Raw genomic sequence first — 10534 nt, 5'->3', positions numbered from 1 at the left:
TGGATGAAAGAACCCTAGCATTGAGACTGAAATAAGCATGATTGAAATGAAAGTACATGCAATTTTTACATTTTCCCTAGAAACATTAAAAAAGTAAATGGGTAAAATTAACTTTATTAATATATATTTACTTTAATATGCAGTCAATACCAAAAAATCATTAATAAGGCATTTTACTTTTTGTACTAAGCCTTTGAAATCCCCTATATACATCTCAATTCAGACTAGTCACACTTCAAAGGTTCCATAGCCATATGTGACTCATAGCTACGTATTAGACAGGACAGGACCAGAGTATCAGCGAGTTGAAAACCTCCACTGACTGCTAGCTGTGGGTAATCCTTTTTTTTTTTTTTTTGAGACAGAGTCTCGCTGTCGCCCAGGCTGGAATAGGCTTAGCAGTTAACATTTCTGCACATGGAAGGTGGTTTCAGAAGTCTCACTTAGTATACTTAGGGACTTTAGACAAGATCTCTGCACAAGCTGCAAAGAGGCAGCATTGCAGAATGACTGAACACATTGAGTAGACTTGATGAGATATAGGTTGTCGGTCCAGTTCTACTACCTCCTGTCCTTGAACTAGTCAAAAACCTGTTTTCTTACTTGCAGAATGGATGTAGTTGTACCAGCCCTTTAACGTCTGCCATAAAGATCATTTATGCGAAGCTTTAGTTCAGGGCCAACAGCCTGCTTCTCCAAATGTGAACTGTGGATATTTGTGTTGGGGACCGAGAAACAGAGATTCACTAGAATTCTGGTTATTCCACACAGTATATTATTTATATTTGTATATAAATACACACAAAAAGTATTTTAGTCAATGCTGGCTAATTAAACCTTTACTCTAATTTGAATAATAAAGTTTATGTTGTAGCCACCTTTTATTGAGAATGGTCTCTGCCAGAAATGGTCTCTGAATTCATACAAAGTTCAAATAGTATAGGGCAAGCTTAAATAATTGGTACAGTATTTCCTGTAAAAGTAGCTATCTATATAAATTGCTAGAGTGTCATCTCAATATAGTACCCTCAAGACTACCCCAGCCTTTACTCAATTAATAATTATTAAAACTCATCACTAATTTCCTATAAGGTTTAAAGAATGCATACAAGATGTATTAGCACAAACACATTTATTTATTAACCAAAGGGATGATCCTAATTAATCCAACACACTTTGAAATAGCTGCATGTAAAATGTTTGTGATAAAGATAATTGAACACAGTAATGAAAAAAAAAAAGAAAGAAACAGTATGGAGATTTGCTCATTGAACTGAGCTTGGTCATTCTCTTAGTTAACTCCTGTCCAAAGTGATGATGGAATTTTTATTCTACTTTTTCATAGATCCGAGTACAGGCGACATTGTTCATGACACACTCCTAGGAGAAGGGAAGATATTAAAGAGTTAGGTTAGCCTTATATTCCAGAGCAGTGGTGGTATTAAAACATTAGAATCAAAGTCCCACAAAATCACGTAATCTACTTCATAGACGGAGAAAATTTCTTTCAGAATTCATGGGTTTGAGAGAAGCCAGAAGCTGTTGTTTTGCTTATAATATGCATGTTTTACAGAAAACTAATGTGTTGAATATATCTTTATTCTTTTGGTTATGGCAAATATTCCTTATTTTAAAGATATACAAAAATGTGTGCAGTTTGGTGGCTTGCCAAGATTTCACTGTGATGTGGCAGCAAAGCAAGAACTCCCCCCAACTCCAGCCAAATCCTCTCCTATGTCATGTCACTTCTCTGTCTCCACTAGGACTTTCTTAATAATTAGTGTTCTAGTATTTAACTTGTTATTTTGCTTTTTTTCTTCCAAACTGAGTTCTGTTAATGATCAATGATATAGAACAGTTATGTGAACTATGAATGCACACAAGAAGCTGACTGAGACACAGCAGTTTGACACTTACCACCACTAATTTCCCATCTTTCAATTTTCTGGTTATTGTGCTTTCCTTCCCATCCCACTCCTGATGCTGAACCAATGCACCATCTGTAAAGTTGCAGACAGTCTGCAAAAATGAAGTAAACGTTTTAATCTTCCAAGTACATTACAAGAGTTTCCATGACTCGTAACCTCCTTAATCAACATTTTTTTCCACCTTCTCCTTTCTGAGTCTACTTCATTAACCCATATTGATTTTATTCACAATAGTTTGTGGTTTTCAACCCAGTAGCTAATAAAAGATGCCAATTCTATGGTGAAGTTGATACTTTTGCTAATTTGACAAAACTCTATTCATAAAATAACTTTTTCATTAAGTTCTTGCCTATAAACAGTAAAATGTTATTGATAGAGCCTATGATTCTAGAAGCTTCTGTGATTTCACAGCATGTCATGACTGACCTGAGTTTTTCTGCCATCAGCTGTTGTTTCTTCAAACTTCTCTCCCAGGGTACAAGAAAACTGTGTTGTTTTCAAAGTGCTCTCAGTTTTTATGGTGAGGTTTTTGCCATCACAAGTGATGATACAATCTGGCTTGGCCATTGCCCCCATTTTTCGCAAAGCTATTCCCACTCCTGTAGAATGTTAAGTCATGTTAAATAACAGGAAGACCAAAGTTATCATTTACATGATAAAAGCAATAATTCCATTGTAATCACTTTGTACAGCATATTTTCACTTATTTGCTTATTGATAACTATTGTAAATATATATCCCACATGGTATGAGCCAGCATTTTACATATATGAAATTCAGGTAAGCCTTACAACAGCCCTGTAAAAGGCAGATGTTACTGTCTCCATTTTACTGATGAGAAAGCGAGGCACTGAAGTAACTTGCCCAAGATCCTTCAACTAGAAAGTGATGGAGCTGGGAACCAAGAGCACTGGCACCCTGGCTCCAAATCTGAGCTCTGGCCACCATGCTATGCTGGCTTTCAGAAAGTTAGGGAATGTGGACTTCCAAATTTTATTTACTCAAAGTAGTTGATAGAAGGTGGAGATAAAGCATTCAAAATTGCAAATTCAGGAGTTTGCTCAAACTTTTTCTTTTTACTAGATTCTGCCAACCATTACATTCTATGACTCCAGCACAGTCTGGCATATAAATGTTCTCGATAAATATTTGATTGATAGACTACACAAAATAGAAGTCGATTCTGAGATATTCAGATAGCACAATCTTTTAAAACTCAGCAGCACAATCATGATGCTAACAAATGGAAAAAAAAATCCTACCTTTCAATATAAAAACTATTTCATAGCTATATAAATCAATATAAATGTATAAGATAACATATTAAATTATATATTAATTTATGAGCTATAAATTTCCCCTTAACGTTAACATGTAATTTATGATCTATCTCTTTCCCCTTAGAGTTAGTTAACATGTATAAGGAATCTTAGATCCAGGCCAAATCTCTGTTTCATAAATAAGGAGACTACAACCTACGCAGCATGATTGTCTTGATGAAGAACACTCAGCCAGGCTTTAAAGTTCCCCTTGGAGCCTTCTCTTTTGCCAGCTCAGGGCTGGTGCCTTATGTTGTTAACTGAGTCATTATTTACTCTCACTTTGGACAAATAAATGGGCTCTGCTCTTTTCACATTGTGACTGCTCCCTAATGAACTGAGTCTTGACAACCTTCAAGACTCCAGAATCCTGGAAACAAGCCCTCCAAACCTACACACAATTTGCTTTCTACAGGCAGAGAAAAGTGTTCTCTGGGCCTTAAACTTGTACACACACACACACACACACACATACACACTGTATTTATTGGACAGGTGCAGTAAATCGCTTTTTCCAGAGTCATCTTGATGTAGGTTTACAAGGAAAAAGAAAAATACTGCCTTCTTACTTTACTGATAGTATCATAAATACACTCATGATTCACCATCAACCAGCCTTAACACCACATTGTCTTGGATAAAGGGTACTGAAGGAGTGATTCCGAAGTGCCACGGCGACCAGGTATCAATAGAGGGTCACAGTAGTTATTTCACCAGCGAGCAACCAGGTTAACATTTGTGGATACCGGCTTCTGAAGCGCCCTCATAAGTCCCAGCCATCCCTTAGGGCTGGAAGCTCCCTTCCAGAGAGGATCCATGCTATGCTAACTCCATCTCACTTCCTAGTGGCCTGCGACAAAGGTCCATTTTTGTTTGCAATTTATCCAGTGTCTCAATCAGCATGCAATCTCTGTCACTGGCATAGAAAAGGACAGTAATTTATAATGAAGCACTGTTTTGAGTGAGAAAGGAATCTTACTACTGAGATTCATTCTCCCGTCGGAACGCCTCAAGAAGTCTCCTGCCTTCTGCAGGGCCACACCCATCTTGCATGCAGTTAGCCGCAGGAGGGCCAGGCAGTTTCTGTTACGATTTTCCAGCAAAGCCCACTGCCTCCTTCCTCCTCACCCTCATGAGGCAGAGGCCAGGATGGCAACACACGGCCACCCCCAGGCGTCATTGCGCTCCTCTCCCACAGGCCACTCGCCCACTGCGGCGCCCCGGCCCGGCAGTGCCGGCAGCAGGTCGGCACTGCCAGCGCCACGCTTCTCGGGGGCCCTGGTGTTCCATGGGATACCAATCCAAAGGGTTCGGCTCAACTGGTAAGGGCGAGCAGAGGACCTGGGGGAGATGGGGCTGACAGAGGAATACAAGCTGAAGCTGTAGCGCCGCTCAGACCCCTCTACAGGATTTCTGCGGGAAACTGCGCGCCAGCACCGCGTTCCCATTTAGAAAAGGGAGGGTGACCTGCGCGCCATAGAGGAACAAAAGATGCGACACAGAGGGAAAGGGGAGTGGGTGCTGCCACGATGGGGTAAATGGGAGAGACAGGATGGTGGCAGGAAGGGGAAGGATGAGTAAAGGGGGAAAAAAGGGAAATACAGGGTCGCCTGGAGAGGGTCGAAAGAAGTGCTGCGTGAGGTGACGGGTGCGCGCGCCAAAGGACAGGAAGCAATGCGGAGTGGCTGCCGTTTGGGCGAGGGGAAAGAAGCAGAAGAGAGGTAGGTGGACCACGAGGTGGACCACCTCCGGAATCTTGCGGCCCGCGGGGGTGCAAGAGGCGCGCAGGCTCCCTGCTCCTCGCCGCCTGCACGCGTGGTGCTGCGCGCGCTGCACCCAACGGCCGCGTGGTGGGGAAGATGTGAGGGGTTGGGGGTAGGCCGCCGAGCATCTCCTGCCCCGGAATCTGGCACGATAACGGGGACCTAGGGATAGACGGCCACACAACACGCCAGGTTGCAGGCGCTGCCAGGCCGGGTGCCTCACCTAGCTCCTTCATGTATTCATCAAAGCCTTTGCTGTCCACCAGGCGCCATCTTCCTTCCAGCTGCTGAACTGTGGCCATGGTGGGTGCGGGCGGGCCGGCGTGCAGACAGGGGTCTGCGTCGGCGTGGCAGCGTGCTGTGAGGCGCCCGGCGCCGGCGGCTGCTTTATAACGGCGGCCCGCGCGGGGCGGCGCTATGCTGCCAATGGGAGGCGGGCCTCGCCCGGCCCCCGCCCCGCCCGCCGGGCGCCCCCCGGGCCTTCTCGGGGTCGGGAGGTGCTAACCAGCTCCTCTTGCCAGGGTACGCGACGGCCTCTCGGGCGCCTCCTGCAAGCAGGGACTCGCCCGGCGCGCCCCACGCCTCCTGGACGCCCGCGCCTGCACATTTCGGCGCCTCTGCAGGCCCAGGAAGCCAGAGGGATCACCCGGAGGCCCGGCCCCGCCTCTCCTGCACCCCGCCGTTTGCCGTTTGACAACATATCCACCGCCGTTTTTCCTTTCAAAATACCCGGACCAATCGATTAGCCCTCGCCGGACTCGGAATGCAGGAAGTGATTGATGGGCTGTTTGGTTTATTGATTCATTAACTACGGTGCCTCCCTGACCTTCTGCTCCTCGCCAGCAGACAAGCTCACAATCCACACCCTCCTGAGAGAACCCGCTCTTGCCATCTGCAGGTCTCCCTGGCCCAATAGTGGGGATACACCTGAGCTGAGCTAGAGGATTTTATCCCTGTTGGGATGGGGGACGTCTCGGGAAGTGTGGTTTCTAAACTAAAAGACTGCAGGAAGTGTCAACTTTAGTGATTGTCATTGCCATTCAAGAATGTTTGATTAGTTTATATTCCCTTCGTAGTGCACCCTTCACGGTTTCTTCTCAGACACCAGCGGGTTCCCTCTTTCTCTTGAACTATAATAATACCCTACACATGTGCGTAGAGCATGATACATTTCAAACTGTACTTTTCACAATTTATTACTTGGTGCTCCCGGGTGCCTGCTGGAGGTCAGATGGACCGAGGTGAGGAAGTTGCCACACAGGCTGGCCATTTCGATAGCGGTAATGTGCATTTATTGAGTAGCTACTAGGTGCTAGATGTGCTTCCTGGGCACTTTATAGACATTGGTCTCCACTATATTTTTCTAGGGGTGTTATCCCAATTTTTCAAAAGAGAAAATAGGGCAAAGAAAGTTCGCACAGTGGTAGAACCAGAATCCCCATCCAGGTCCAACTCACTGAAGACCTTATGAAATCAGACCACACCTGACTGCCTTGGGCTCAGCGTAGCTGTGATGGAGCTCTGAGTAGACCACAGTCACCGAGACACTACTAGTTCTTGTATCAACCTTGACAAAATTGAAATCTGAGATTGGTTTGCTATCTCTCAACATGCTGCAGGATGTGTACTCCCCTGAACTGCATCCCTTTCATTTCAAGTCCCTGCCCTCAGTTTAGGGTCACACCAGTCTTCCTTGTGGTACCATTTAACAGTTGTTTTCCCAATAAGGGTCTGCATGTCCCACACCCGAGGCCCTACTGCTCAGAAAATATTCGTGTTCTGAGGGAAGCTGAGTGCATCATTTACTCAGTGATGAGAAGCCCTGACTACCAGGCACTTCAGGCAGCTCCTAGGGCTGCCTGTGTGTTTGAACTTGAGCTCTTCATGTGCCATTTCAACATGTCTTATCCATTTCTGTATAGACTATAGTAATAATAGGACGCAGCACTCTGATACTAATTTTTAAATTATCATAATCTAACATGTTACAGAAATATCAAAAAGATAATGGCACTGGAGTACTAGATACTTAGGTACTTAAGAAATAGCCTTTAATCCCAAGGCCTTACCTAAAACTTAAGTTTAAACACAGTCTCTGATGTGATGAGTGGAAATAATTCTTTTGTGTTAAAACATACAGATAAAACAAAGCTATATGGCCAAAATAATAACCGTTATTGTATCTTGTGGAACAAAAAAGGGCATGGTGATTGCTCTGTTCCTCAGAGAAACACATTGAATGTCTTGTTTTCAGACACCTCATCTGATGTATATACAGATGTATGATTGGAGTAGATTATTCCTAATGCCCCTTAAGCTCTACTACTCAGATTCTTTCCTTCTCAAGAGTAATGGTAATGGATTTTAAGCTGTGAAAAAGCAGTTAAGTACTGCCTTCACTCGCTAAGTAAAGGCCTGTTCTAGGCTACTTACCTTGCACCCATTATGAGGTGTAAAACCAAAAATGTTGTGAAAACAAATTTCACTGAAGTGTCATGTAACTTTATGGAGATGGTTGAGTATTTCTTCTTGGAAAGAAGGAGGAGAATCATCACTTGATTGTGATTAATTACAACATAAAAAACAAGAAACAATAGTTTTATCCTAACCTGCTCTTATGAACGTTAGTAACTGTGCTGTTCATTATTTTTAGTAACAGCACATAGGTAATACAAGTGTTATATCATGTTTTCCTTCACACTGGAAGATAATACCACATTCTTCTTATGGATGAAAATGACTAAAGAATCAAGAATTACTAGCAACTCTTCTTCCAGTAGCTTAGAAAACTGCCTTTTTCAAGACAGATGCAATTTTACTTAATATCTCTGAAGCTTAGTTTTATCATCTATGAATTTAAGGAGATGAGAATTAAAACTAAATGATTTTTTTAGCTCCCTTTCAGTTTATGAAGTACTCCTGCAGTAGTAGTTCATGGCCTTGAAAAAGCATACTCAAAATTACTCTATTTCCACCTAGTGGTGAAACCGTAATATTTCTCTGAGGCTTTACTTGATAAACGTGAGTAGATTTTCAGCTTCTCATTCTGTAATCACACACAGCTTTGGAGCATATTGTGTCATTTTTATTTAAAGACAACTTCCCAGTTAAAGTTTATGTACATAGATTTGCCTTCCACAAAGTCGATTATTGTATATTAGTTCTTCCTAAGGACAGTAAGTGTTGGTGGCTTAGCAACAGGCGGTTGGTAGAGAAATGGAGAGTACCACATTAAATTATTTCAGAGAATATTCAAAGTAATCCATTTTCAGGGAACTGAGTCTTCTCTAAGTACATGGCCAGATGATCAAAAAAGGAAAAAAATTAATCACTAAGGTTGGAGAATATGTTTATTTAAACCTAGTGTCTCCCTTAAATTTTATAACTAGCTTTTTGACCCTCACTCGTCTGGCTTTCCTTGCTATAGATGTGCTTTGCATACCCAGCTTCTAGCCACATCTTCCCTAAGAAAATTTCACCTGGAATCAGTTCCAAAAGAAAATCTTAAGAGATAGAGTATGGATCTGCATGTTGTCAGCTATCTGAAGCAGCAGAAATTCCTAGATGAGAATAAAGTCAGGGAGCCTTGCAGTTTAAGGCACACCTTAAATATTAAATTTTAAATCCTTCAATGCATCCAGCCAAAACAAGAAATTGCAAATAGCTACCATCCATCAATGCGAGGTTTTTTTGGTTTGTTTTTCATAATAAGATTGGTTTTAATTAAAGCACTTATAAAGATGGAGTTATATTTTGAACTTCGTCCTTTTACTTAAAGCAGTTAGAGTCTTACACATCATGATTGTCATGGCTAACCATTAAAATTTTCCAGCTCCTTAAATGATCCATCATAAACTTGTGCTTGCTGAGTTAACTGGACTAGAGGATAGCTGGAGGGAAAATGAGGCATTGCAAAAGTTACAGTAATAAAAGGTGAATGGCTTCAAAATAAGGCAGAGGACATAATGGCTCATTTTATAATAAAAGCTTTCAGTATAAAATTCATACATTTCCTTCACTTATATAGATCTTCCTACTTTCCAGACGTGTATTATTATATATTACATTTGTCATTAGCTCATGGCAACAGATATATATAGTTTGGGCTAACCCTTTTATACCTCATATGAGCAGTGTTCAAAGGTTTAACAGCACAACTCCAAAGGGCACAGCTTGAAATGGAGCAGGAGGATGCTAGCAAAGCCACCCCACTAAACACAAAATCTTAGTAAAAGCACTATGTTTACCAGGCAATACAACTTCAAAACAAATTCCTTAGCAACCCCAAACCTCTTTAAGCCCACTTCTAATCACATTATTACTCCTAAGCCTCCTTATATACAAAATCTTAGGCTGGCCAAGCCCAAACACACAGACATATTCATAATGAACATCTCTGTCCTTAAAAATTGCAAACATAAAAAACCTCCAAATGATATGTTCCCACTGGAAGAGGCCAAATTCTTTTCTTGTAGATTACCCTTTTCTATTTTTCATTCCTACCTCCCATGCAGTATTCCTAGATTCTCACACCATTTGATCATTTCTCTTTTTTGATCTTTATCTATAAGAATTAATGGTTTTTTCAAGTCAAATCTACAAAACCATGGATTTGCTTGCCTCTAAGCTATTTATCTCAGTGAGTCAGGCCCATCGCTTCCATTTTTCTGGATTAGTATTGAAGAAGAATCATCAGCACTTAATAACCTACCTAAATCCGACTGAAGTTGCTTTCTTGATCCTATCTCTGGTCCTCCTACTTTGGCGGTGGGAAGAGCTACCCTGTAACTCCTCAGAGTCATGCACAGAGCTGTAAAACCAGCATGGAGCTGATTTTGTGCACTTCTCTGAAGGACCCAAGCAGCAGGATGGGTACCTTTTGTTCACCCACCCATAGACACCATAGGACACTTTTTGTTCACCTGCTCACTTCTGCATTGACCAAACTTAAAGATACAAATTGAACAGTATGTAGGGGAAGTTTCCAGTAAAGTATATTCTGTTTTCTACATTGGTTAAATATTGTAATTTCATGTGGGAACTGGGAGGCTGAGTAGTTGTTACCATTAAGAAGGGCAACTGTGATCTTACTTCCAGCCTATTTTGGAAGGTGGGATAAAAAATATTTGTGCCACAAATCTCAAATCTTGTCTCCTATCTTACAACCTTGAAATACATAGTGAATTCCTGCAGGGTCTCAGACATCCTACTGAGTGGCCAAATATTGAGCATCAAGCTGGGCTTGTCAACACCCAGGACTAGAAAGAGGAAATCTCAAAACCACCATGGTCTCAGGATTCTGAATGTGGATCGGAAATCCCTACTTCTTACTTTGGATTAAAAGCTCGCCTGAGCTACAAACATCTGTTGTCCTAGAATGGATATTTTTATTTAGATATCAACCAATTCAACTTCACTCCTTTATTGACTCAGTCAACAAATCAATAAAATTGACTTCAAAAATTGAAATCACTTCTTAATTCTCCTCCAGTTTTCTTCCTACCCTGCCCTTTCTTCTTCACAC

The 10534-nt window shown here is 41.8% G+C and overlaps 1 protein-coding gene across 2 annotated transcripts; it reads right to left on the bottom strand.

Annotated features, from left to right (window-relative positions):
- Nucleotides 1-1115: 1115 nt before the first annotated feature.
- Nucleotides 1116-5433, bottom strand: FABP5 (fatty acid binding protein 5). Of its 2 annotated transcripts, none has more exons than XM_055286608.2 (4): nucleotides 5234-5433; nucleotides 2355-2527; nucleotides 1918-2019; nucleotides 1116-1380 (listed from the first exon to the last, which is right to left on the bottom strand). In XM_055286608.2, exons 1-4 carry the CDS (start codon nucleotides 5310-5312, stop codon nucleotides 1327-1329), a joined length of 408 nt encoding a protein of 135 aa, XP_055142583.1. In that variant the 5' UTR covers nucleotides 5313-5433; the 3' UTR covers nucleotides 1116-1326. The 2 variants fall into 2 exon arrangements, with proteins under 2 accessions (XP_055142583.1, XP_055142584.1); XM_055286609.2 differs by lacking the exon at nucleotides 5234-5433 and adding an exon at nucleotides 4227-4351.
- Between the last annotated feature and the right edge of the window lie 5101 nt (nucleotides 5434-10534).

Source organism: Symphalangus syndactylus, chromosome 7 (assembly GCF_028878055.3).
Source record: "Symphalangus syndactylus isolate Jambi chromosome 7, NHGRI_mSymSyn1-v2.1_pri, whole genome shotgun sequence".
Taxonomy (NCBI): Eukaryota; Metazoa; Chordata; class Mammalia; order Primates; family Hylobatidae; genus Symphalangus; species Symphalangus syndactylus.
Note: the sequence above shows the minus strand (reverse complement) of the source record. Positions and strands in the feature narration are given on the sequence as shown.

Coding starts and splice junctions, on each gene's coding strand:
- FABP5 (XM_055286608.2), bottom strand. CDS start 5,312: ATGGCCACAGTTCAGCAGCTGGAAGGAAGATGGCGCCTGGTGGACAGC. Junction 2,528..5,233: donor TGAATACATGAAGGAGCTAG/GTGAGGCACCCG, acceptor AACATTCTACAG/GAGTGGGAATAGCTTTGCGA. Junction 2,020..2,354: donor CTGATGGCAGAAAAACTCAG/GTCAGTCATGAC, acceptor TCATTTTTGCAG/ACTGTCTGCAACTTTACAGA.